This window comes from Rhododendron vialii, chromosome 11a (assembly GCF_030253575.1).
Source record: "Rhododendron vialii isolate Sample 1 chromosome 11a, ASM3025357v1".
NCBI classification, from domain to species: Eukaryota; Viridiplantae; Streptophyta; class Magnoliopsida; order Ericales; family Ericaceae; genus Rhododendron; species Rhododendron vialii.
Genome location: NC_080567.1, coordinates 34,886,399 through 34,913,721, shown reverse-complemented (window position 1 = coordinate 34,913,721; position 27,323 = coordinate 34,886,399). Strand labels below are relative to the sequence as shown.

The 27,323-nt window shown below is 38.1% G+C and overlaps 3 protein-coding genes across 9 annotated transcripts; all 3 read right to left on the bottom strand.

Annotated features, from left to right (window-relative positions):
• Positions 1-850: 850 nt before the first annotated feature.
• On the bottom strand, positions 851-12,969 carry LOC131307641 (uncharacterized). 5 transcript variants are annotated; one of them, XR_009194187.1, is made up of 19 exons: positions 12,787-12,941; positions 11,868-11,928; positions 11,100-11,193; positions 10,879-10,987; positions 10,761-10,799; positions 9,860-9,943; positions 7,988-8,049; positions 7,572-7,674; positions 6,611-6,763; positions 4,940-5,008; positions 4,776-4,832; positions 4,431-4,694; positions 4,197-4,283; positions 3,919-4,029; positions 3,284-3,354; positions 2,161-2,379; positions 1,895-1,988; positions 1,057-1,456; positions 851-941 (listed from the first exon to the last, which is right to left on the bottom strand). XR_009194187.1 is itself a non-coding variant. In XM_058334261.1 (18 exons), the coding sequence occupies exons 2-18, from the start codon at positions 11,926-11,928 to the stop codon at positions 1,142-1,144; spliced, it is 1,992 nt and encodes a 663-aa protein (XP_058190244.1). In that variant the 5' UTR covers positions 12,787-12,969; the 3' UTR covers positions 851-1,141. The 5 variants fall into 5 exon arrangements, 4 of the variants coding, with proteins under 4 accessions (XP_058190244.1, XP_058190246.1, XP_058190245.1 ...); XM_058334261.1 differs by having other exon boundaries at positions 851-1,456; positions 12,787-12,969; XM_058334263.1 differs by having other exon boundaries at positions 851-1,456; positions 10,879-10,982; positions 12,787-12,887.
• An 863-nt stretch (positions 12,970-13,832) lies between these two features.
• Positions 13,833-22,106, bottom strand: LOC131307798 (telomere repeat-binding factor 1). Of its 2 annotated transcripts, XM_058334487.1 has the most exons (7): positions 21,877-22,106; positions 20,307-20,484; positions 19,946-20,163; positions 18,799-18,883; positions 15,563-15,646; positions 14,827-15,180; positions 13,833-14,176 (listed from the first exon to the last, which is right to left on the bottom strand). In XM_058334487.1, the coding sequence occupies exons 2-7, from the start codon at positions 20,454-20,456 to the stop codon at positions 14,162-14,164; spliced, it is 906 nt and encodes a 301-aa protein (XP_058190470.1). In that variant the 5' UTR covers positions 20,457-20,484; positions 21,877-22,106; the 3' UTR covers positions 13,833-14,161. The 2 variants fall into 2 exon arrangements, with proteins under 2 accessions (XP_058190470.1, XP_058190471.1); XM_058334488.1 differs by lacking the exon at positions 15,563-15,646 and having other exon boundaries at positions 21,877-21,999.
• A 2,255-nt stretch (positions 22,107-24,361) lies between these two features.
• On the bottom strand, positions 24,362-26,879 carry LOC131308628 (cysteine-rich and transmembrane domain-containing protein WIH2-like). Of its 2 annotated transcripts, XM_058335584.1 has the most exons (3): positions 26,472-26,879; positions 26,111-26,303; positions 24,362-24,594 (listed from the first exon to the last, which is right to left on the bottom strand). In XM_058335584.1, the coding sequence occupies exons 1-3, from the start codon at positions 26,521-26,523 to the stop codon at positions 24,549-24,551; spliced, it is 291 nt and encodes a 96-aa protein (XP_058191567.1). In that variant the 5' UTR covers positions 26,524-26,879; the 3' UTR covers positions 24,362-24,548. The 2 variants fall into 2 exon arrangements, with proteins under 2 accessions (XP_058191567.1, XP_058191566.1); XM_058335583.1 differs by having other exon boundaries at positions 24,362-26,303; positions 26,472-26,800.
• Positions 26,880-27,323: the final 444 nt, after the last annotated feature.

Below are 27,323 nucleotides of genomic sequence, written 5' to 3'. Positions count from 1 at the left end.
TTTTTTTTTTGAAATGGTGAATAGTACCTATTTAAACACCTCAATTTTCTACTTACCAACCCATTTTTTATTCTTCTTCTTCTTCTTCTCCTCTCTCTCTCTCTCTCTCTCTCTCTCTCCTCCTCAATATTTTGTAATATTTAAAAAAAACAATATTTTAATAGAGGATGTGTAAAATAGATATTCCAGTATTGTTAAGAGTGTTGAAAAAAGATGTAACTAAATTAAAAAATGTATACTGTTTACTACTACTAGCATTTTTTGCTGAAATTTTGATGAGGTTGTTGGTTGGTCCAGTTTTGGGCCTTGGGCCCTTTCCCAAGCCAAAATAATAATTCAAATCGTTCACTTTGTAGAACTTATTGATAATGTAATTCACTTAAAAAATTAACCTAAACATAAATAAAATAAAATTTGTATAAGAAAAAAATTGAACAATTTGAAAATTCTAATTATTTTTTCTCATCTCATTTTTCTTGCACTCCTTCACCACTTTAACCGTCACCACATTCAACTCTTCTTCAAAGAGGCAATTACAGCCAGCTTGAGGATGGCCTGTCCATGGAACTTGCAGCTGAATCATAATGCATACTGCGTAGGAACATCTCTCTCTCTCTCTCTCTCTCTCTCTCTCCATTTTACAATACTGTTGTTGCAGCGTTATACAATAAACTTCTTCTCTGAGCCATTGTGAGATGAGATTTATTGTTGTTTCTGGTTGTGATATGGATATTCTGAGTTGCATAACGGCTCGTTCTACAATTACTCTAAATGAATGGGGATCGTTTTGTTGCTTCAAATTCAGTTCAATTCTTCCGACACAAACTCTGTAAACTTTCAAACACCACTGGATACAACTGCAGTACTGCAGTACTTCAATCAGCAATGAATCCACTTTGATATTTACCAATCGCATTAGCACTGTACACTATAAGCAGCACCTACATTTTCACATGACATAGATATACAACATCCACTTCAGCCGATCACCATCTAAAGAATAATTATGAACAGAGACTAGATCCAAACTACTGTAATAATTTTTCACCAACTTACCTTCAAGAAAATGAACATGGAAAGTCGAGGATAGCCTGAAGTGAACATCTTCGATTGTAATCATGACCAAGCAGATTGCTCCCAATCAACTTCCATCTCTGGAACCTCTCATAAATATGTGGTCCTCCAATATCTCAGCTGCAAGAATTAGGGTTTCCACCATCTCGAATCCCGCTGCAGAAACAAAATCCACCTTCTCACTACTAGAATCCCCATTACCGTCAACAGTTGTCTCCTGGTCATAACTTTGATCAAATGGTCTGGCGTCTGCCCCAGCTGACCAACTCACCGGAAGGGAGCTGCCAAGGGCAGTCTTAACGAGTTTTGCCTCGGTAACTATACTGTTAAGAGTTTCTGATGCGCCACTAAGTGAATCTTCAAATGTAGCTGATTCTTTAACCTATGAAATAGATTTAGGACAAATCCGAGAAACATTCAGCAACAAGAGAAAGGCAAAAGCTTGAAACAGATTTTAAACCAACATATTTTGAAACACCATAAACTAGCAATATGAAGAAAAGGCATGCAAAGTGCAAGGTAAACATCTAGACCCTGTTTGTTTGACTAGACTTCTAATGAAAGTACATATAATACCATAGGATGAGTAATCCTGAATTTTTGAGATTTCATACACTTCATATTTAATCCTGACCTGAAAAGCTCCATGGAAACAAACGGGTTCCTCGTGAGGATAAAACAAAGAAAGAGATCCTCTAAATCGAATACCATGAAAACATGTTAATCTACATCACCCACTATGCCCATTATAACCAGAAATATTGAGAAATTCCATTTCAGGGATGTTAAATTCTCTTTGATGAGACTGCAATACGATTACCTTCAAGAGTGAGAGACGAAGCCTACAAATAGCAGATGTCAGATGCTCCATACTTTCCAAGCTCTCCTTCAGGGTTGCATTTTCAATCTTCATCCTGCAAATTTATTTCAAATAAAGTTTAATAGGAAAGGGAAAAATACAGACGGAACTTTCAAGGAGGATGTCTTTTCATCTGACAGTTCAAGGGGAGCTGGGGATACTAATGACCCGTAACCACTCGTACATGCACCTCACATGAAGAAAGCATTATAAATTCTTGCACAAACCTAGCAACATCCATTCTGTATTTAGACCCCTTATCGCCAAGATTCCCTTCATAATTCAAGTTAGCTTCAGCTTCATTTCCAGGAGAATTGAACGTGCCAACCCAGCGTTTTAAATAGGTTCTCTTCAGCAAGTTTTTCAAGTTTCCAACTCTTTCCTGAATTCTGTTCTCACCAACTTCAGCTAAAACTTTTCCTTGTTTCATCTCAAGATTAATTTTCCTGCATAAATGTGGCAAAAGTAGGTCAATATTATTATCTTGATAAAAACGGGTAGATAAGAAGTGAAAATTCTAAAGAGGGAGGGGAAATCCAAGTTTTGATTCTGAGGAAGTGCAGAGATCAAAGTCGCGTGGAAACGGTGTTATGCATTGCTAGTCAAAAGCAGGTGTTAGGCCCTCTTTTTCTTTTCTCTATTGTTACTTGAGTTAATACCTACTCAGATAATAATAGTGCCATGCTCTCTGTTTTCCTTTTTCCTTACAGTTTTGGAACATTTACTTGTGACAAGGTGATTTACGCTTATGAAGGATGCACAGATTAGAGGTGTGAAACATGCGCTGCGCCTCAGTTTCATAGATATACAAATCTCAAGAGATGAAGGCAAGAAGAATAAGGCCCAGGCTGTTTACGGTGAAGCTCACCACAGGCAAGTGCTGCAAGTGGTCACGTGAAGGCATCACATCCCGATAAAAGAGGGACATGGACCAAATCTTCGATATAGAACACACACCAAAACTTGTGATGCTTTGAAATCATATTCAACTCATCCAATCATCGATAAAACAGAGGAGGGGCCCAAGCTATACAGGTGTTTGCATAAAGCCAGCTTTTAGATATCTTCATAATTGCCGTCTCAGTTATAACTACCACAAAGTAGAGATGGCGACAACTGACCCAAACCCACCTCCAAGTCTGGTCAAATTTATTGGTTTGATGATTTCACCTGCTTCATCAGTTATTAAGTGCATTCCAACCTCATTCGAGTGGAAACTTATTAGTTTTGATCCAGATACAGTATCTAAAAAAGAAAAGAAACATACACTCAACCAAGCAAATAGAAAATCAGCATAACCTCATAACAACAATCGAAGTCTCAAACAAAGTAACTGAAAAAGAGTCATACTCTTGTAAACGTTGATATTTCCGCTTCAATTGTGCCAACTCCATAAGAGCTTTAACCTTTTCATTCGTCACCTAAGACAGAAAACACTTCTCAGTCCAGAAATGTTAACATCTCACGATGGACTTCACAATGCATAAAAAGGTGATTTCTTAACTAGTATTCATGCGCATGGAAAATCATCAGGGAACTTCCTCTCTTGACAAATTTATCACTCGAGGGGATCGCCTCAAGGCCATGCTAATTTCTTGACCTTACATTCACGTTTGGCATTCAGAAGTAGATGTTAAAAGAGCATTATTTGCTAATTCTGCATAAATCTTCCGTGATTTCTGGCACTGAAATTATAGTCTCACAATGCTTTTTGCCGTAAATGGACGGTGTTTCTCCAAAAGTGGACTGGACTTGATAAAAGAAAGGGGTTCCATAAACTGCAGGATATTGACAATGAAGGATATTGCAACTACAAATTTGAAGACCCCTTCCTATGTTTCGTCCAAAGAAAAAAAGTTCAATCTTAAACCGTATGACTATTTCAAGTAATCATTAATCATACAATTTTCAAGGGGTATAACAATTCCCAGCATATAAGCAATGAATGGAGAGTTGAGATATTCTAAGATTGTTCCAAACATTACTTGTAGTAAGTTTCTCTGAAGCTCCTCCACCTTTTTCTGAAGAGATGCATTTACATTTCTCTCCAGTAAATGTCTTTCTTCCTGCTGTGACAGAAGCAACAAAGCTGCAACCTGAAGAATGTTTAAGAGTTGAGTAATAAACCAAAAATTTAACACAGCAATAGCAGAAAAAATACACACAGCATAAAGGAAATAGAGATGAAAAGGTGTACAAGAAAACCAAAAAAAAAAAAAGACCACGGAAGCCAAACAGAATGAAAAGAGAATATCAACACCACCTTCTCGTGTAATGCCTGCGCAAAGGCTCCAGAGGCATCACGACCACAAGCAATAGCCAAAGATTTTCGTAATTCAGGATCATTCCCCTACAACATACAAAAACTCAAATCAATATTTAAATTGACTCCAGTCCACCTTCAACTCAGTATTCTGTCACTCTCCCTTCACACATGCACACATGCAAGAACACTCGCACAAAGGCAATTGCAAAAGCAAGTATAAAACATGTGTACCTTGTTGATAGAGTCAGGACCATCAACTGTATTTACATGCACATCTCGACAACCATTTTCATCAAGTACTACATCACTCTGAGGAGATGTCCAACTTTGTTTACTGCTTGTGTTGAGTTGGCTTATCGTTTCTTCCAACACATCGACAGTTGATTTGAGTTGGGTATATCCCTCATCTAGTATATTCATGATGTGGGCCTTGTGCTCCGAATGGTAATGAAGCAACCCTGCTATCTGCTTCTTGATCAATCCTTCTGAAAGAGTCTGCATCCAAGTTAATACAATCTGAATTAAGCCAAGAACATCTTGTTTGCATCTCATAGTTGAACCCAACAAATTTCTTACTTGCTTCTTTTCCAAGTCACGTACTCTCTTCTTTAAATGATTCTCGATTTCCAATCCCTACATGTGAAATGAAAGAAATCAACCAATTTTAATGGAAGTAACAATAGAAACTTAATTTGCTCCATTGATTGAAACAATATGGTGGAGAAGCTAGATTTCCATACCACACTTAGCTTGTTTCGAAGATTAGCCATTGATCGTTTCAATGTCTCCACTTCTCCTTCCAGAGCACTCTGTCTGAATGAAAAGTTAATCAAGTAATAATGAAGAAAGAAAGCTTTTCAAAAGTTGTATTAATCCAGGGCATACTACACAGCCTCGATTTGCTACATTCGAAGGGAAGGGTGCTAAGTTTGATGAAGTTCCACGAGAATTGTATCACTAACTCTAAGACTAGCAGATCATTTTGAATACATGATACGAAAACCCAAGAGCAAAACCATTTATGCCCTTAAGCTCCAAGTAGACCTACGGCATATGAAGTCAAGCCATACTTGTCAAGGATGATATCATCTTATGATTTGCACATAAATAAATACTGTATCAGATAAAACTAGTCCATAAATCCATAAGATCAGCGATGAATTATATCGCATACTCATCAGGCACACATGATGCAACAAAAGAACCAACCGATTTGAATGTTAGACGTGGCAACGCTTAAGTGTCAGTTTAATCAAATTCTCATGTCCAATGCACTTGAACATGACTAGATTTTTCATTTCCTAATATCATACTTTAACTTCTTTCTCCAAAAGTGGTGTTCACAAACTACATAGAGCATTTTAAGCCAATCTCGTAGCCCATACCATTACTCTAGTGTTACATGTATCATATGGTAAAGTCTCAAGAAGAAACAAAACATCATCATGCCTAAGAAGCAGCATACTCAAATTTCCGAAAATGATCATTACTCTAATGTTATATGTTGGCCTGGCATGATATCCAACACATTTCAGATTTCAATAGTGCAGGATAAGGGTCTTTGCGTAACACATATCTCACAAGGAATCACTGTAATATATGGTTGGCAGATAGAAATGTCATTGTTTCTTTCCCAATACATGATAAGCTATGTAGCACTGACATGAACACGTGACACGACACCGACACGGGAATTTTAAAAAAATTGAGGACACAACACGTTAGGGGACACGTTTTAAAAAACATATATGTATATTATCACATGAAGAAAAAGTAAAACAATTAAGGTTCTAATTGTAAATATGCAACACCACATATACGTTGCCTTATAAGTTTATAACCATCATCATATCATTCATAAAAGTATTTTGACTAAAAGCATTTGATCATTTATGTGCTTTTTTAACCAACAAACCATCATCTGTCACCCAAAAAATGACTTCCCTAAGTTTTAATTAGATCCTACTATTTTTTTTTATCAACCCCGACTTGTTTTCCAAGTGTCCGTAGCATTTTTAAAGTGTCCCCGGAGTATCCAAATGGAAAACATTGATAAAAAAAACTAGGACACTTAGAAATGAGTGTCGGACACGTGTCCGGAGAGTGTTGGTGTCCAACAAGTGTCCGACACTGGTACGTGGCCTCTGACAAAGTGTCCGTGCTACATAGATAAGAGAAAAAAACTATAAAGAGAACAAATAGACCACATTAGATGGAGGGGCTATAATGTCTTTCAAGTCTCCTGTAGATAATTAAAGCACAGGGTAGATTCACACCATTTACAAGCCTCTCATATCAACAAGTCAACGCATCGGTCACCAACCACTCTCTCAAGAATACTGGAATAAATGGTCATCATTGACAACTAATACTGAAACATAGGGAAGTTACAACAGGTTATCAGAACTTACAATGTATTTGGAAGTGGAAGTTTCCCCTCGATCATTGAAGTCCCACATTTCTGGAGAATCTTGCAGAAGGCACTCACATTTATCTTCCCATCTTCCATCCTCACAAAATCCATTCAGGCATTGCTGTCTGATCTCGTAAAATCTATCAATAACCTGTAATAACGGAGATTATATTCATCAAATGTCAGGATTATTACAAGATAGCAGGAACACGGGCGCGCGCGCCCACACAAGACTAAATCAATTACTATAACTGGGGCTACAAATGAATTAAGCAGCTGATTAGCCACTTCGACATGGCTACATTAAGCTCATTTAAGTTCAATCACGAAGGTAAACTGACTTCCAAGCTGAGTTAGCTCCCCAAACAGATTAATCGGTTACAATTGGATTGGCTTGATTCATTCCTTAATCAGACAAAATTATGAATACCATGAAAAAGTCAAAACTATCACAATGATTAACAATCCAAGAGGCTAACAAAAATTATGAATACCATGAAAGAGTCAAAACTGACATTATATTATTAGTGTAGCTTCTCCCTTCACTTAGAAAGTAAAGTAATAGAAAAGGTCCAGCTCATTGCGCATAAGGCCATCACAAACTCCTTGAGGAAAAGAATCAATAGTAAGTGATAAAGTAAAGGGGTCAATTAGAGAAGCCTGTGTGGAAGAGGCAATCTCGAAGAGAAAGTAGAGGTAGAAAGATACTTCATTATCATGACATACAGACTTATGCCATTTTTTTCGCAACTGTGCAGTACTTTTGTTTTTTTGGTCCGGCATCTGTTCATCTATTCCTCCTTACTACATATTTTTCATCTTTTCAATTATTTGTATATTTCTGGAAGGACTAGTAAAGATTCTTATGATAAGATTCCAACCATGAATACTAAGAATCTTAGATTCAACAACTATGCTCCTTATGACTCATGGAGAGAAGGAGAGCACAAAATACAAACCTTTTTAGATGTCTCATTTTGCTTGTTCTTCTCCTCTAGATCAATCTGCAGCGCAGCAGTGAGTTTCTTTTCTTCAAGAAAATCAGAGGTAAGCTCTTCCATCCTGTCTCACCAATCCAATATAAACCAATAATCAAATAGCAGTATAATCCATCATTCCAGGGCACAATAATAAAGTTCAAAACATTATTGCGGGTTCCACGTACTAGGAAAATTGCAATTTTCTCAAAAAATATATGTCCACAATGTCCTCTACACACTACACTTTTTCTTTAATCTTATGTACCGAGTCCAAATAAAGTTCTCAACACCCCTTTTCAATAGGACATAACATTGGCTTGTAAAAGGCTTCTTTATTCACAGCTTTCAACAAAAACAGATAATACTAAATTCACGCCAATCAATTAAGCAAATACCTCCTCCGGAAATTGTTCAATTCCAGCGACATGGCTTCCTCTTTCTCCTTAGCTTTCTCGGCCTGTTACCAGCCATACAGCATCTTCAAAAAAAAAGTCCCACATTTGGAGCAGGCAAGCCAAAAATGAACTCAATAAGCAAGATGCACTGAAGTCACGAATTTCGCTTATTGACTTAGCCCCTCCACTCCAATTAACCAATTAGTAAAAGTCCATAGCCATAATTGGTCATATGAACATCTGGGCACCAGGCGCAATGCAACTTTATGGCTTTGCAGGTAAAGCCTCAGCCTTAAGCTCAACCTTGCACCATCATGCATAATAACTTTGCCATGCAAAATATAAATGCAAGTAACGAATAGAGGACTCATACACTGAAAACAGAAAAGAATACAGTTCTGTGCCCAATAACAGTCTACACCAACAAAACAACCTAACCTTCTAATTCTCTTGACCAACAAAAATCACCTAAAATTTATGGTACTTTCACAGATTAACGGCAAGGAACTAATGCATGTCTCACAGGTCGCAATGTAGGGGATTAAGTGCTTTAGAACCTAGCTAGGCCTGACTACAGAAAAATATGTTCCTTTCTCTCCCTTGTACTCCCGAACATCACATAGGACCTCTCTTGACAAAGAGAAAAGTACAAGTTTTTTGTTTGAAGTATTTCTACTGACTTTATCTTCAATGACAATCCAAACTAGACCTGGAATTTGTTTTGGCATTTCAATGTTGGATCACATGAATATACTACAATGGTCTCTAGACGAAAGGTCAATGTGTAATGTAAACAACGCAAATATTTATGACTTGATCGAGTCGATTGCAAGATTTATTTTATGGATAGAACTAGTATAATGAAGATTCAAGGAGAAGGGTTGGATGTAGTTGCTATTTCAACTTGTTAGCAAATGCTTACAAGAAACTTTATTCACAAATGGATTTACCTAATGTTGGTAGATCGGCTATGGGAAGGAGGGGAGTTGAATCGCCTTGCTCTTTCACAGAGACATTATGTAGATTGGCATGGGGTGGGGTACTAGCAGAGCAGGAGACATTTTGAGGTTTGAGTTACAACTCCCCAACAGCTAGGTTTGAAATCTTTAGAACCTAGGAGCCTTGGATTGGAGTCAACGACATCACCTTTTGATCACCTTACCCAGCATTTCACGCAAGAGCGAACACTAGCCTCTGTTCTCCTAGATGCCTAGGTTATCTTTTTCTGTCAATTGATAGAAGGTATTTTACAAACGTCATGAAGAATTCTATCAAGCTGGACAATCATGTACATAAGAAAGTCAAACAACACAAAGCCACAACCATAAAACTATGCCAAAGCCAGCAACCACAACTACAAATCAACAAAGAAAACACGAAACATTGTACGAATCCTTACTCCACAGATTTGTGAAGAGTACAAGTCAAGTGATATTTTTTTGGCCAAGAGGAAGTTTGAACTTCGAAGTCTTATACCTTATACCTGACGCCTTCTACTTCTAGTTAAACCATGGAATTCCGGGTTAAGGTGAATTAGATCTAATCCCTATGCAAGAGTATCAATGTAGCATCACTCACAAGGTGATAGTTACTATTTACAGTCATCCCTGACGAATTTGACTTCAGACCTAATCCATGCAGATGTGCTGGAAGACCAAAGGTGCGTTATCCTGTGGTCGATTGTCAACAGTTCTGCTGTTTTCACAAGTGGATGGATTGTCATTGTGATTCTGTTTCCAAGTTTAATGAGCCTACAAGATCGAAAGAGCTGCTTCCTTTGATATTTCTATATGAATAAAACCCCAACCTTCTCCCATGGACCAAGCAGAACATAGAAAACTCAAACACACAAAAAGTAGAAGCCAGCATAACCTCCATTATTGAATGATCTCGTTCAGCAAACGCAGCAGCAACACAGCCGTGGAAAAATTTAACCTGCTTCTCCGCTTCCATATTCTGAAAAGGAAAGGATTAATGGAATTACGTAACAAGAAACATGATCGCCAAACTACCCAGTCAAAAACATCTGTAGGAATGCCTCTCTTTAACCTACTGAAAACAATGGAATTGTAATTCGGTCAATTTACAAGCCTTGCTAAAACAAGACCGGTAATGGAACCTTCTTGGAAATGATGGCAACAATGAACCACACAAAAAGGTGGGAAATATCCGAAATACGATTGGTACATTTTTTTTGCCCCTTGAGTCGGTGTGATTTCTTTAGCTTTCTTGCAAAATAAAGACCAGAAATGAAACCTTCTCTGAATATTATGGCACACGGAACCCTCCACCAAGTGGAAATTAAGTTTTCTATGGTGCTCCGTCACTTCAATCAGTTTGCAATCTGGAAGAAAATATCAAGTAGGCATTCTTTGCCCAAAAACTTAAGACTATGGGGAAACAAAAGAATGCATAAATATGATATGGTAGGCCTGGCTGGCAACAGTAGGCTAGTAGCCCTTACTCTCTATCTAATACCGTGTGAAAATAGATTAGTGGTTGTGAGGCAGGCTGATCTACGTTAAATAATACATTTCAATCGCAAAAAAAAAAAAACTACATACCACCTAACACAATTGAAATCAAATGAATCGGTTGTCTGAGTCACTTTAACATATTAATCAGTATCAGCAGAGTACCATGCAACTCTTTAGATTTCTCCAAGGGTTGACTTGCTTAACTGAGCCTACTTCTAAGTTTTGTGGGGTTTAATGCAGCCATGAAAAATTTGCATGAGAGAGAGAGAGAGAGAGAGAGAGAGAGAGAGAGAGACCTTTGAGACCTCTGCAGCATGTAAATCAGCCAACTGGCTCTGCAGAAAAGAAGAAACATGCATTAGGACTATGCAAGTGCCTATAATAATGAATAAATTACCAACAAGGGGCCCTCACTTTGACATGGTACGCTTCCGAAAGCTCCTCTTGAAGATCTGATCTTGCTCTAATGCAAGTAGCTAGCTTCTTTTTCAAGTTCTCAATCTCCTGCTCCAAGCCAGCTGTCCTAATTGGCGAATCAAATTCAATTCAAAGTGTCCTAATTGGAAATTTGTAAATATTTTCCCGCACACTTGGACAAAAAATACATTAATGTCGAAATATTGCCCATCAGATACCTCTGAAAGTGCATTCGAGTAGCCACAGCGAGGTAGCTAGGTCCAGCTTGCTGAATACACATTTGTTCAATGTCTTTACGTAACTCATCACGCTCTACAAATGGTATAGGCACATCACACTAAAACCAGTTAGATAATACCTATACAAAATGGCAACTTAGAGAAGCAAGTGAAATTAACAGATTCCTGGGCAGCATGTGCTCAATAGGTTAGAAAATATCTCATGCAATGCAGCACATCCGGTCACAGACTCAATCCACTCTACCAGGCAGAAGAGGAAGTGACAAGTTTGGCACCGAGGGTAAAAATACGCTGTGTCAATGTCTTTAGGTAGAAACAGTTGCATTTGGTGTAACTAAAGGTAAATAGTATTGCACAAGAAAACAAAAAAAACCTAGGTGAGCAACTCAAGCCAAGGCTTTTACTACTTTAAAGATATTAACTTTTCGAACATGAATAAAGCATGTTGAATGGTGACATATGGCTAAGGCAGCATAAAAGTACAATTTACCAAATACGTGCTAAGGTGCGTTGTTTTCCTGATATAACGCTCACACTAGATGTCAAAACAATGAGCAGATATCGGGTCTGTCGTCTTGTTAATATTCATACCAGCGTGTTGGGAGGGTATGAAAGTCAATCATGTTTTAAAAAGGACAAAAAAAAAGAAAAGATTTCATGGGTGCAAGCAATCAAGCATAATAAACTCTAAATTAAGTCGCTTAGTGGCAAAAGAAAACTCTAAACTAGGACAAAAACTCTACAAACCGTGCTCTACTTGTTGGATGCGAGCAAGCAAGGATTCTTTATCATTCAACTGCTCATCCATCTGAGAGAAAATGGCACTAGTCAGATATCCATATAACTCTAGGAAAACCTACACAGACAAAAAAAATCTACAACCAATAATTACATATTCAACTAACTGCACTATTTTATCTTACCTCAAATGCTTTTCAATACTAAAAGAACATTCTATAATAAGTCTTACCACATACAGTAATATACGACTACATATGACTCAAACAGGTTAGCCGATCTCTCCCAAAGAAAAATGATTTTCCAATGGTACGTCTGTTTGTCTGAGCAATATGCACCAGGCCATTCAGATTAGATTTCTGGCCGTAGAATTTGTAGATTACTTTCTTTATGGTATTTCAATTAGTGCATTTCTTTCACAAAATGAGCCCATCCAACCTAAGTTGAGAGGTTCCAGAAATCAACAATATGGCCCCGCTCAGTAGTACTGAAAGGATGGGGGAAAATGGAAAAATCAACTTTTACAAAAAACGTTGTGGCACCCGCAACTTCAACTCTCCTACTGAAAAACACTTTCCCGCAAAATAAATCCGGCTACAAAAGAAGGAATTCTAGTTTTCCAGCAAAATTCTTTGTCAACAGAACGCACACAAAAATAACTTTCGTTTTCCTTTACTTCACTTTTCCCTCGGTACATTTTCCACGCCCAACAACTGAGCGGAGCTTATAGGTTACACTAGGGATGAATTATTTCAATTATGAACTCGCAGATTACCAATCAGAAAAATTAACATATCCAGAAAGTTGAATTAGTTACGGAAGGAACAGATTCAGGTGCTATGTGCTATACATATCTCTGTGTGTGTGTCTATGCGTGCTATGCTTATTATATACGAAACCGGCGGAAACATAGAGCAGAAGAAGTCACCTGAGAGAAAATCGAACGTCGCAGGAGGGAGAAACAACGAGGATGAGCAGCCGATGATGATAGGAGAGAGAGAATGGTTGTGACGATTGCGGGAAAGTGAAGGGTCAATCAAGTCTCTCTCTCGCATCTGCCAACTCTATAATACAGGAAATAAAATATAAAAATTACGTGCTCCGTATTAATTGGAAATATGAGAAATTGCACTTCACACCCTGAACCACGTTTTGATTGCGTGCTTCCATCAAAGTCTTCTAAAATAACATTTCCACCCTGCCAGAACCGTGTTCATATTTCGCCTGCTCAGACAGAGGCAGGAGGCACTTTAAATGAACGTTGTGTTACGCTATTTTGTTTATGTAACAATGTCATGTATATTAATTTAGCTTCTCTATTTCTCTTATGTTACAATGCCCTGTACATTACTTTGGTTTTTAGCTTCTCTATTTCTCTTAGCTGCTCCACTTGGGGCTTATACCAAGTTTAATTTAGCTTCTTTATGCTATGCTTATTATTCGTTTGATTTTTTGAGCACCTAAAGCTAAAAGGATTAGACAAATTGAACTTGGTTTTTGGAGTGCCCAAGGCTAAAAGAATTAAGTTCTGCCATTTTTGAGCTACCGAGTATTTTGTTGTCTGTCTTCTCATTTGGTTAACTTGGTTCAAAAGATATCAAAATAATACAGATTCCGCGGGGAAATAACAAAGTGGGAGGTACCTAAGTGCCAAATTCCCAAACGTGGAGGGCAGTAAATGAAATACACGGAGCCAAGCATCCAAAGTGAGAAAAAAAAAAAAAAAAATTTGGAAAGTGAAAATGAAAGGTTCAGGTTCATACCTCGTTCCTCCCTTGTAAGAAAAATTGGAGAGGAAAACACCAATGGTATAATAAAGAAACTGTTACATCGAAGTCGATCAGATTGATAAACCACACGTATAAAACAAATGCTTTCAAAACCCGATGTTGGATGGCCGACATTATTCATTTCACATCAGTTTCTTCACTTCTATCTCAAAATAAAAACATCCCACTTGAATCCAACTTCGACTTTTCTCTGAATTTCCTAGCTCTCTCTATTAGGGGCATTCCTGGAATTCCCAAAAAGAATAGCAACAGATCAACATCCCAGAAACAGATATTCCTTAGATACATGCAAAAGTTTCTGAGCATAACTTAGAGGAGTTTTTGAAGAAATCTACAGACTGAAAAGAGGTCAAAGGTAAAGGGCCAATGCACTCCACCAGCCGACAAAAGCTACCATATTCACAGCTACAGATGAGGTCGGAAACAAACTACATACATATATCTATTTGGGATTAGATGCAAACAAACAAACAGTGCTTCGTAGATCCGCATAGTCTCTTTCATGAATTTCCTTTAAGCACGGACCATCTGCACATTATGGAAAGACATTTATAAACCAAAAGCAGATAAAATGGAGGCATGAGCAATTTTCATACGGATGCCAGAAGAATGTATGTGTCCTCTCAGAAAAGGGTAGGATGAACAAAACCAAGAGCTGCCAGGAAGCCACCTACTAAAAGATGGATAAGGGAAGCGGGTCATACATGTGTGAAACATTCAAAGATCCTACATTGAAAATGTAAATACAGTACTCGCTGTCACATTCAATCCGCAAGTCTCGTATAAAAGTTTGGTCAAGTCAATCTGACTATATCCCCAATTTTTCAAGGAACCAATACATGGTATCAACATATAAAAAAGGGAACTTATCCAAGAAGAAAATAAATGGGGAGAAAATAACAAAATGATAACAATGAACATCTAGCCACATACAACATACCTGAAGAATACTAAGAAACTGAGGATGTATATAAGTATATAACATATGGGTTTACTTCCGAAATACACACATCATCATGAACAATAGGTTTGTACAAAAAAGGTGAGATAATGATGTTATCAGAGTCGTCAGACGTTACCTGATGCGACTAAAACCCTCAACTGAGCTTATCAAGCAGCTCAACTGACTGAAATACAAAATGACCAATAAAAGTGAGAATCAGTTAGACAGACTTTACCATTGCTGGCGTGTTTCTTCCTTTGAGTGTCTTCATTGCTGCTTCTGCAAAAGCTTGAGCTGCTTCTGCATCAGCTTCCGCTGCTTCTGCCTCCCTTGCTGCTTCTTCAGCTTCTGCTATAGCAGCTTCTGCCTCCGCAACTGCTTGAGCAGCAGCTGCGGCAGCCTCTTGAGGGGTCATACTCCTCATCTTAGCCAATTCTACATCAATCTGGCTTTTAGTTAGGATATTCGTGTCATCCTTGTCCATCTTTGGAGAAGCCCGCTGCCTTCCCTCCAGGAGTAATGTGGGTGGGTTTCTTCTTTTATCTGATAATGACGAAGGTGGTGGTGCTATCCTGTACTTTCGTTTCGTCTGTGCAAGGAGGGGAAAAAATAAAAAAACAAAACAAAAAAAGCCGAACACTCCTCAGCCCCCTAAGGCCATCTATGTTGGACAGAATATCTCAACCAATGACATTTTCTGTCATTGATACTTTTAAAATGCCCCCTCATTGTTACTTTGAAATGCAAAAGCTGGAAAAATGATTCATGCTTGATACAATTGAATTTTTCTTCATCCAATCTAGATCTGTAGATTGGCATTCTAAGTCAGCATTCTATAAGTACTTCATTAGTCAAAATAGCTTAACTGCGTATATATTGCTCAATTAGCTTTCCTTGCATCCAGGTAACGTTAGCAGCATTCGCCAATAAATTCCGAAAACATAGTACTCAAGTAGGCGCCATGCCATTACCTTCATCAATTTCCCATTAGAAGTCAGAAACTTCAATTTGGAAGACAATAAGCGATTAAAGTTTGGAGGTGCCCAGTATTGTTCCTACAAGTACAAAGCAAAAAAGAATAACATCATACCTCCAAAAGAAGGCAATAGACAGAAGTGAAGGTCAAAACATGCTATTATATTGTTTAGTATACAATTAAACTGAACCCAAAAAGGGGGCACAAGAACAACCCTATCGTACTGCATACATAAGCAATACTGAGTACATAAACAATCTGAAGCCCTACGATCCTCGTGCATTCTACAGGGAAATCACCAAAGAGGTCCAGAAAAGGACACGGGGAAAAAAAGCTCTATAAACCAAAAAATACCACAGAAGTTCCTTTCTAGCAATGAAGGGGACACTACACCCTTTCAAAAATCCTATTTCTCTCCCACGCAGAGCACCACATCAAAACTAACAGAGCAGCCTCTTAAGCACTTCTATTACCCTCCCGAGGACTAACCATTTCCTAATCTGACCGGGGCGGCTAGGCCTCATCCACTCATACGTACACTACCATATCATGTAACATGTTACCGAAGAAGATGGTTTTGACTCTTTCTACTTCTTTCCTGCACAAGCAACAACAACCAACAGGAATTTCCCCTCGCCCTCGAATTATAGATCGACCATCATCAAGGACCGGAGAGTCAAGATTGCTTCACGGGCTGCTCACAATGGAAAAAAGGCCAGCTTGGAGAGAGCCTTGATCTCAATGAGGTGAATCAAACTCCTAGGAAGGAAAATTTCTTTCTATTCACAGCATTCGAACAATTCAACTAATGGACAGGCCACCAATTGTAGCTTCTACAAGATTCAAACTGGAAGGGTTAACAAATAGGACAACGTTAACTCTTGGGGCCAAGTCTTGAGTCATGATTACATTTATTTCATCCTACCAAAGATAACTTTCTTCGGAAAAAAATATGTGCCACCACCAACAATTTCTATTTTATTTCCTTCTATTTTCAAGAGTCATGCTACCATCAATATCTAAGTGTACTGTCTTCCCTTTATACACACACAGGTTGACAGCTAATAAATGTTACTGTTATAACGAGAAAGTCAAAAATATGGCTCAGACAGGTTGACAGCTATTAAATGTTATTGTTGTAATGATAAGGTGAAGTAACCGTATTATGACGGCATCCATACCTTTTACAAGAGACATTTTAAGAACCCAATTAATACACTTGAGACCATACGACAATTAATAGGGTAGTCATTAATCAGGTAAATTTTCCCGTACTTGAGGTGATTGTAAAATGATATACAGCCTTATTCAACCTTTGTCCCTCATTTCTGCTTAAAGACACTTCATTTTTTCCTCGTTCACCAATTTAGGGGATGGCCAATCTGTGATTTGGGTGGCTTGATGGTCATCTCCTTTAGCAGTCAAGTATCACAGAATTGACCTATTGAATGGAAGCAACTAGTCCACCGTCTTTCTCTGTTCAAAAATACTACACTCATCCTGGCAACCTATTATACTATAATCTATGGAGTCAGATGTGTCTGAGGCTCTCTGGTAATGGAAGGCGTTATAACAGGATTTAATCATTCATGAAGGTATTTGTCGAAGTAGATAAAAATAACATTTGAAGGCAATCAAGGTTTAGACTTGTCATCTTTGTAACGATAACATATCTTGCCAGCATATCATAATGAATACTCCTCAAAGGATAAACAAGTTTGTCCTATAAGAGTGACAACCTCAACTCTTTATTTGCACAGATGTGGACTTGTCCCTTTTACACAATTGGCATCGAGATTGGGGCTTGCCCGGGTTGTGAATACCATTCCGTACCGGTTTGAGAGGAAAAGGGTATTGTAACCCTCTAATACCGTCCCGGCTCCAATACCGGGCCTTACCGGAAATACCAGCCAAGATGACGTTACCGGGAATTTCCTCCGAAATTTTGCTGGGTAACCTTAGAGCTTAGATCTGAAACAAAAATGAAGAAATTGGAAGGAAATAGAGAGACGGAGCAAATCTGGTCTCCGACCAACCTCCAGCGAAAGATCTCACGAGCTCCGACCAACCTCCAGCGAAAGATATCACGAGCACCAATCAACCTCTCCACTTCTTGATGGTCTCCTTCTTCACCCCTCTTCAAACTGGTTCTAGCGTTTTCTTCTTTCAAGACGAGAAAAATGGTTGGTTTTGGTTGCTCCAAAAAGAAGACAGTAAAATGGTTTTGGGAGTAATGGTTTTGCGAATCTCGATGTTGAACAGAATAAATCACAGCATTTATGTCTTTAAGAGTAATGGTTCTGATAACATTTTTTTCTATTGTGAGTCTTTCACAGCTGTCCACCATATGGCAGAATAAATCACAGCCTTTGATCATTGTGAATAAAAATCTAATGGTGTAAAATAAAGGAAACCAAGAAAATCTGAGCTTATTTTTGTCTAATGAAAGTTCATATGGAGACTTTTTTGGTTAATAACTATATATAATGGTATATTATTGTAGCAGCGCTAAATCCAAAATGGTAACCAGTATTTGACCGGTACCGGTACGTACCGTACCGGTAGAAAAACCGGTACCTAGGCCGATACGGTATTCAGAATCTTGGGGCTTGCACAAGCGATCCGGGGGAACAAAAACTCGGTCAAAATTCAAACATTCGTGCACAATAACCGAGTGGAGAACTTTGAAAATGTAATCCTACAATACAAGAGGGCTTTCTGCATTATACAATCCTTTTGATAACTAACATTGAAGTATTGCTCCTGTAACACCCCGCCCCACATCGGAAGTCTACATGGATGATCTTGGGCATATAACATAACAAACCTTGTGAGCTACTACTAGTACCGTAGGCTTAAGTTTTTGGGTCATGTGGTGTGCCTTGTGGATCAAAATCAATGTACTAGACCAGTGGTCTGCCTGGGGCGTTACAGCTCCTACAAATCTACTATTACAGCTCCTACAAATCTACTATTAGATAATGAACATCATTAATGAGAAATATATTACTTGCACAAATGAGTTCTGGACTTAAATGTAGAAACTAAATAGCCTACATTCAAAATTTCAGTTGTGATGTCATCCATAGGTGTCCACACTCCATACATCAATTCATTGTTCATTGTTGGCATTGCACTTATGGAGGCTAGATTAGGTTACTTGTTAGTATGTAAACCAAAGGGATAAAACTAGAAAGTAAGATTCTTGCAACCAATAGAAGGTAGAAGTACCTCTATATATGTCGCTATTGTTGTCTTATTAGAACCACCAGGCTCCTTTAAGTTGCTTATAGCCTCCATGATAAGATTGTCCAACCTATAAAAACGAGAAAGAATCACAAATCAATTTTTGCAACCATTTTATAGAATAAGGCGGCAAGAAATTATCATAAAGGTGACTTTAAGAACCATCAAGCCTTTAGAGAAATGAGAAACATCTCAGCTTCCACGAGTTCAAATATCAAGAGACTACTCTGAAACATACAAACAAGCACTTAACAAGTTTTTTTTTTTTTGATAGGCAGCACTTTACAAGTTAAAGTACAGTAACTCGTCCTTTCCTCTCATCAGAGTGGTTACTACCACTTGTGTCGCCATTTAGCATGAGAAAGATAAAACCTGGTCATTTGTTTTCATACAATGTAGAACTCCACGGATCACCGTTAGTAACACTGGATTCATCAATCATGATTACCAAAATTACCTTCACATTTCCTCTACGTTGAAGGCCCCAGTACTTGTGTGATCTATTTAGACTCTATGTTATAGGTTCACTATTGAGAGCAAGAACTCAAACACAAGATGCTATGCATAAAAAATGCTAAATAATACCGGAACCAAATTCATCTTACAGCTGTCAGTAATGCAAACTTGTTGTATTCATTATGCAATGGTCTAACTAGCAGAGCAATATTGCAATTGATATCGGGAATCTTAAGTGGAATAAAGATGAGATACTAGGTCCCCATGATTCCCGTGTTTGGAATAGATCCTCGACTAGTTACTCAAACTGGAATCCCATTCCCAGTCGAAGCAAGAATCTGATACTGACTCCCCCTTGGATTCTTACATTGATTGGAAAATATGCACCAGTTAAGAGTTGAAAGGGGACCCACAATCTTTCAGTTGTTATTGTCTTCCCTTCAAGATTCCAACCCAAATGTTTCAAGAGCATTGACAAATGGAATTCCTACTAATGAGATTCCCATTCTTTCTTATTGATTCCTGAAATTCGAAAGAAAGCCTTAAGTTATATCTACAATTTTTATCTGGTTTATGAACGATCATAGAAACATATAATAAAAAAAACCCATCATGAATGACAATTTTATGGAAATAGCAGAATGCTGCCTCAGAAAGAAAAAGAAAAAAGTATAACCTTATGATTGATCTCTTTGAAACACCAATCTCTGGAGAACCACTACAAACTGCAAGAGGCTTCACATCAACAATTTCTTCATCACTTTGAACTACAGAACTTAGGGCCATGGAGTTCTCATCCTGTTTAGAGACAGGTTGCCTTCTTTTAAGGGATGACCTAGCCTTCTCTCTAGAGCCCCAACCATTTGCCATCACACTCATGTTTCTCCATTTGTCCTAATCCACATCAGAAAACATAATGGTACAGTGTACACAAAAATATAGGCATCTAAACAGCCCTCATCTAGGCTCGCTAAAAAACTGATTTTTATAAAGAAACCACACCCTTAAAAATCGAAGCAGTTCAGATTAAGATATACCTTAAGATCTACATTTGAACGTAAGTACAAGACACCACTAAATTCTGGATCTTTAAGTATTGTACGCCACTTGCCAGCCCCATGCTTAACGATGCCAGCTCTTAGAGCTGCTTCTTCTTCTGGTGTCCATTTTTGTTTCGGAGCACCCATCAAGGAAAGCACAGACTCTCAGAAGAACCTACAAATAAAACAAGGGCACTATATTCAGCACATGCGATTAGAAAGATAACTAAACAAGATATAACACCTGTAACAAGGTTACTAAGTTTCTACGTACCAAGCAAAGTCTAAAAAATTCGACATAATCAAGGTCAAGCCCAAAACACAGAGAATGTTCCAATTGTCCACATCAGAATGGTATATATTGTCCGTGCAATTTCGTAAAAAGTGAAGCTTGTGGGACAATTGGTAATCTAACATGATGTCAGATCTTTGTTTCCTGGAGATCCATAGTAGTTTTGTTGTAAGTGTTAGTTTCCACATGTGCGACAGAGTTGAAACTCGTATGTAAGATGAGCATTAGCTTGATATATGGGTTTCCTAACAACTCATGAGTTGGTTTGGATGATAAACAAGTTCATACAATTCTTTGCAATATTTTGGGACCTAGAACCCCAACGCCACTAGGACTAGTTGGCTAGTTGCCAACACGAATCCTAGTGCACTAGTAGCAACATAACCTAAAACAATCCAATAAGGAACAATAAAATGTAATCACAGCATCAGTGAGACATATGTGCCTTTTTGGTGTCAGAATCTTTGACTGTCTAATACCTTTCTTATATTTAAAGTGTTGCAAGAAGCAAAGTTAATCTACCGGTTTCTATAGTCTAGGAGCGCAGCAGTGATATAGAAATATTTTTTAGTTCGCATCCTAATACTTTGCTTCCCTGGATTACAAAAACAAAAAAAAAAATTTGCGAAAATTCGTTCAGTCCGTTTTATCTTCAGTGGAAAGTGATTTCAAAACCTCAAAAGCTCATCTAGACAGCGAATCATCGTGTAAACTCAGATTAGCACTACTAATTTTTTCTCCTTGCATAAGTCTTTTAGCTGAGAAAAGAAAATACTATATACAAGAGAAAAGAAAACGATATTCAGTTCATTTTGTCTTCGGTTGAACACGGCAATCAAAATTGAAAAGATGCAAGTAGCTGCAGAATTATCTTAACTGAGTGCAATCATTTTGTTTTCTCCGAAACTCAATCATAACATGAAAACTAAAGTTCACTTTCCGTCCCTCTTTTTCTGCAAATATCCTCATAAACCAAACACATGAAAAGCTTTTGAATTTAACTAGGGCTTTTGACAATATACTAACGGCGCGACCACTTCACAAGAAAAACGATCCAGCTAAATAGCGCTCCTAAACCACTGCACGTACGATGATTATATATACAGGTACAATAAAAGAAAACAGCAGGTAAATACAACCTAATTAGCCAGAAATCGAAACCCTAACTACATCGTATTAACAGAAGAATTGGTTTGTAGGAATCAGAAACAGATAGATGATTTGAAAATGGCTTAGATAGAGCTAAATTCAATCAAAAACATGGCGAGGAATTACCAGAGAGAGGCTGAATTGAAGATCGACGAATTTGAAGACGCTGTCCCGTCTCTCTATCTCTCTCTCCCTCCCTCCCTCTCTCTCTCTCTCCTTCCTCGCGCTGTGTGTGTATGTGCATATATGAAGTTGTGTACGTATCGGTGCGTATTTCTCTCTCTATACGGTGGAGGAAGAGATACATATTATTTGGGATATGTTTATTTTTGGTTTTTTGGTGAGATGGATTTTCGGAGGCAGATTCATCTGGGTAAAGCCCCGTGCCACTTTATCAAACAAGTACTTAAAAAATAAGAGAATATGATGGTCAATAATATTTTGATAATTAATACTCGTCAAGAATATGCTGAGAACATTTGTTAATACTAAAAATGTCATTGGCGGGTATTAATTATCAAAACACGTCTAGAACCCTCATTTTTTTTTAAAAAGGGACATATTTTCAAGCTTAAAAATAATATGCTTACGAAAACAATTTTTCAATTTTTTTCACAGAGTTTGATAGATCTCATCGAAATCTATCAATCAGGATCCATATTGCATATTTTTTTTATTTTAATAAACTTATTATTTTTAAGCTTGAAAATAACAAATAAATACTTATTTTTTAAGAGACAAAACTGGAATGCCACCTAAGACACGAAGTAAATAACATCAAGAGTTTGAAAACAATTTATTCACGATCATACACTCTTGGCGAGTGGCGGCTACAAAATTCTAAGACGGTGTTCAAAAATTTCTACGACCTCTAAAAATCACAACTATACATACACATACAAATTTATTTATTATTTTGTGTTGTATACATTTGATTGATTTATTTGATTGATTTTTGGGTCGGGTGTTCAAATATTTTTGGTAGGGTCTTCAAACAAATGGAGTGTTCAAATGACCACCCTTCACAAAGGGGGAAGCCGCCACTGCTCTGGGGGAGAGTATGCTTATTTTGAGTTCGACTTTTATTTATAAAAACATTCATTCTATTTAGATTCAGTTGTTAGGGGCCCGATGCAAAATCCACCACAATCAGATATCCGTGCTTATTCTTTGGATTTATTATTTCCCTTCAAAATTCTTGACACAAACATTGAATTTTAGATCAAACGATATTTGATTGAACTGGATTTTGCATAGTCGCCTACAAAATAATCTCTGAAGAAGACTGATGGTTCCGATCATCTAAATGTACTCGAAATGAGTATACCCTTGCGAGATTGAACAAAAATATTCATGAACACGGGGTTTAAATCATCTTTAATTTCAGTTTAAAAACAAACCCAACTTGGGGAGGACGGTTCTTCAGTCCACCAGAGGCTTCTCAACTGGGCGGCTGAAAATTCGAATATAAAAACCTATTCTCCAGATTATGGCCTTTTAAAGTAAGAATAAAAAATCTCTTCAAAAAATAAAAATACCCAAAAGTGTAGATGACTCACTAACAAATTCGGCTTTTTGAATGTAAAATAATTAGAGGAAAATCATTTTGTTCTTTCCTTCTTTTTTCAATCAACATGTTCAGTGATGTTCTTTCCTGTTTTTCAATCAAACATATTCTTTCATCTTTGTTTTGGATCTGATCTTGTGATTGTATGGTTTTGAACCAGGTCCAAGTACTTTTTTAGCCAGTTCAGACTTCTTCAATTGTGGTATGTGGTAGACGGTATGTGAATGGTCCGGTGATGCAAATTCATGTCGCTTGGCTCAAATTTGTCTTGGCACGCGTTTCTTACTGTATCTGGCATGCACCTTCGTATTTGGTTACATCAATGAAGATATCTTCCTTCGCCGAAAAAGAAAATGTCATGACACGTTCAGATTATGACACGTTCGGATTATACGCAAGCCGGTGTTGGTTAGAAAAACCAAGGCCTAGCAAGGAAGGAGGTGAGACCTCTTTGAGCCTGGGGCAATGCTGCAGCGGTGAGGGGTGTCAAAATTGCTAAACTGATGAGAAAACCGAACAACCAGAACTGCATGGCGGTTGTAATGCTGGGATGAAATCTGAACTTCGTAACAGATACAGATGTTTACCTAACACACGAAGGCGAACGAAAGGAAATTTTCGGAATAACCGTTGCACTTTTCTGGCAAGGAAATAGGGTGTAACGCTGATGAAAAAGTTTCCATTGCTTCCAAGAGCAATACTCGGAATGCAACTCAAGGAAACAACTCTACCAATGTGCATCCGACGTGCTTTCTAACTCCTTGCCAAAAAATAACAGCAAAATCATACTCGAAGCAAAAGGCAAATCCAAACACAAGGAATCATTCACCACTGCCCTGTGCCCATGTCCACCGATTTTTTTTTTAACCAAGAAATAGGCAAATATTATTTCCTCCAGCTTTCTATGACCAGAAAGCTAACCGCGTAGAGCCATCAAGGGTTATGAATAAAACACAATAAAGCATAAATCGAAAAGCTGGATGACGTCAAATGCAACATCCACATAAAAAAAATGAAATCTCCCACAATTTACACATCAGCATATGATGAAACCGGATACTTTTAATCCAAAGAAGAAATCCCAGAAGATTACATGGTCTATTATCAAAATAAAAGTCAAATTCTTAAATAAAATGTAAAATAGATAACAACCCTTGTAAAGCTCAAAGAGAGGACTAGGTTCTTGTATGCATGTTGAATCAAATGACCAGCTCACACCATACTAGGCAGACTAGAAGCATGCCTCAAGTAGGCAGCAACAGCACAGAGCAGCCAAACTGCACAGGTTTCCAAAATTGAATCAGAATATGATCGTAGAACTTGTCCATCAGCAAATACAGCAAGCAGAAACAAATAGTACATGCAAAATGTGTCCGTGTGTTATAATTACACTACTCTTTCAAGTATTGCATAACACGGGTTTTATCCCACGAACCATGACTAAAAGTGTCCTGACCGGCTCAACGTGTCAAACTTGTAGAAAGACGTTTGACTTCGGACCCAACCAATCTAAGACTTGTATCAAAAGTTCACAACCAGTAAGGGTCGGCCATATGAATTTCTTTGGCCATTCTACCCTGACGAAAGGTAATATATATTGATTTGAGTGCTATTCCTACCACAATCTGTAACAACAATCTAATAAATGTTGCTTATTAAAATGTAGATGCAGACTCAATTGGCCTTCCAGGTTTTATCCACACAGCCAAAACAACATGGTCTGACTAAATCAGCCAAAATAAACAATGACCCACCAAATTGACAGCTGTGACCTGGTCAGCTCGATGCGAACAAAGCACATGGTTTGTTTAACAATTCAGAGGGACTCTTCTGTATCGCAACTGTCTATATTTAATATCGACACAATTATAATAAAATTCATGCGAATTACAGGAATGACAAGTTGTCTGTTCTTCAAAAGCTGGTGCACTGCACAGTAATTCGAGAGAGTTAATTTGTTCATCCGCCCACAACGCAAGTGAACATTACCCGTTCTATGTGGCAGCCCATGCCAAGTTCCACATCAATTATCGGATCCGGTCATTTTCTAGGACGTGGTTTTCTAGCCAATTTACAAAATCAACTCAATTGGATATTCACGTTCTAAAACTGTGAACTACAAGTGTTATTTGATCAAGTATGTACTGATAAGGAGCTGAGCTAATCTATCTTTTTTTTTGGTCAAACAAAATTCTGAGCTAATTTATCTATTCCCATTTATTACCGAAAAAATCTCTCCCAAAACACAAACCGAACAAAGCCCATGAACTATTCTAGGTAGGACCCAGTGTGGGATCCATTTTATGTATGTAACGTTCACCCCACACTTTAGAGTGGGTGGAAAAATTTGCATCCCCTGTCAAGGTAGTGATTATAGGGACCACCACAACAATATGACAGGAATACCCTCCAAAACACCTTATTCGAAGGGCAATTTCGTAAGCCGGCCCAAAAAGCTCCTAACAGTTCCGCGTGCATCTCTTTCCACCATCGCCTCTGAAAGTGACCCAATGCCGACCCACCACGCAACGACCCAAATCGGGTTGACCCCTCGCAGACTCGGCTACACAACTCAGATCTGTTGATCTAAGTCAGATATGAATCAACATGTTCTTGGGTAGTTGGATCTAAACCCATTAATTATCTTCAGTTTTTTTAATTGACATACGCTTAATTACATTACTTAAAAAAAACATATATATGAATGAGCATGCAATATACCCCGAGACATAAAGCAGAGAGAGAGAGAGAGAGAGGTTAGAGAGAGAAAGTGAAGGGGGAGGGGGTGCGTACCAGCCTTCCATCAAACCAGTGTTGTTGCTCTGCTGTTGTTGAGGGGGAGGCTGGGCATACTGAGGGGCGTATTGGGGAGGGTACCCTCCCTGAGGTGGGTACCCTTGAGGAGGGTAGCCTGGCTGTGGATACCCCTGTGGAGGGTAGCCCGGTGGAGGATAAGCATCCTTAGGATACCCTTCTGGAGGATAACCTACACCCACAAACAAAAACCACAAAGAAAAAAAAAATTACAAAAATCAACAAAACAACGCTTGAAAACCCAAAATCGAACCAGATCCAATCAACCCATTAGCCAAACTTCCATCTAAAATAATAATAAAAAATTAAGGAAAGATGTAAGAATGAATTAAGGAGTTACCTTGGGGAGGGGGGACGCCAACGGGGGGTTGTTGCTGGTTGTAGTAACTCATGTTCTTGATGTGGGTTCGGCTATCTCACCCCTCCTGGGTTAAATTCTACCCAGAAAAGAAAGATATCCTTGTATAATGGAGGAAAACCAGCGCAACAGAAGGGAAAGAAAATTGTGGCTTTTTATAGGCTGTATATGTATGTTGGCTGCTTGCTTGGCTGGCTGGCCAATGAGAAGAAGGTGGGGACCAGGGGAGGGTTTTTTCACCTTTATAAAGACCAACGGCGAAGGTTTCTATATTTACTGGAATACTTTGGATTTTGGATACTCGGTGGAGATGGCCGACTTTGTTGCGAGTGGTACGGAGTATATAGTATAGTGTTTCATGTATTGAGGGGGTTGACTACGCGTACAGTACGCGTGAACTTTAGAAAAATAAATGCACCATCCTTCCCAAGGTAGGAATTGGATTTGGGGCCTAAATTATTGCAAAGGTTGCCCGAAACTAAATGCACTAATAAAGCTCATGTTTGTACGTATTTCTTGCATATTGACATACATCACAAGAGAAGAGGTCTACTGTTCTAGTATATATATATGGGCAAATTATAGTTACCCCTCTCTAACTAACCCTCGTGTACACTTATCTTCCTTTAACTTTTTTTTTGGCACTTAACCCCCTCAAACTAACTGAAATTCAAACGGTCATAACTTCTTCGTCCAAAATCGAAAATATGCAAATTATATATCGATTTCGAGGTCTTGAAATCAGCTTTCTAATGACACCAAAATCACATCACGATTCAAAGCACACATAAAGTTATGATCAAAAGAGTAAGGGCTGGTAGACAGAAAGACAAT

Bases quoted from the DNA above. Each gene is read 5' to 3' on its own strand.
- LOC131307798 (XM_058334487.1), bottom strand. From the start codon at position 20,456: ATGGGTGCTCCGAAACAAAAATGGACACCAGAAGAAGAAGCAGCTCTA. The intron at 15,647-18,798 runs GTACTTCTACCT...TTGTACTTGTAG, and splicing joins CAATAGCGACATATATAGAG to GAACAATACTGGGCACCTCC. The intron at 15,181-15,562 runs GTAATGGCATGG...CTCCTTGCACAG, and splicing joins CTAATGGGAAATTGATGAAG to ACGAAACGAAAGTACAGGAT.
- LOC131307641 (XM_058334261.1), bottom strand. From the start codon at position 11,928: ATGGATGAGCAGTTGAATGATAAAGAATCCTTGCTTGCTCGCATCCAA. The intron at 11,194-11,867 runs GTTTGTAGAGTT...TACCATTTGTAG, and splicing joins CATCCAACAAGTAGAGCACG to AGCGTGATGAGTTACGTAAA. The intron at 4,833-4,939 runs GTATGGAAATCT...TTTCACATGTAG, and splicing joins TTCGAAACAAGCTAAGTGTG to GGATTGGAAATCGAGAATCA.
- LOC131308628 (XM_058335583.1), bottom strand. From the start codon at position 26,523: ATGAGTTACTACAACCAGCAACAACCCCCCGTTGGCGTCCCCCCTCCC. The intron at 26,304-26,471 runs GTAACTCCTTAA...TTGTGGGTGTAG, and splicing joins TGGCGTCCCCCCTCCCCAAG to GTTATCCTCCAGAAGGGTAT.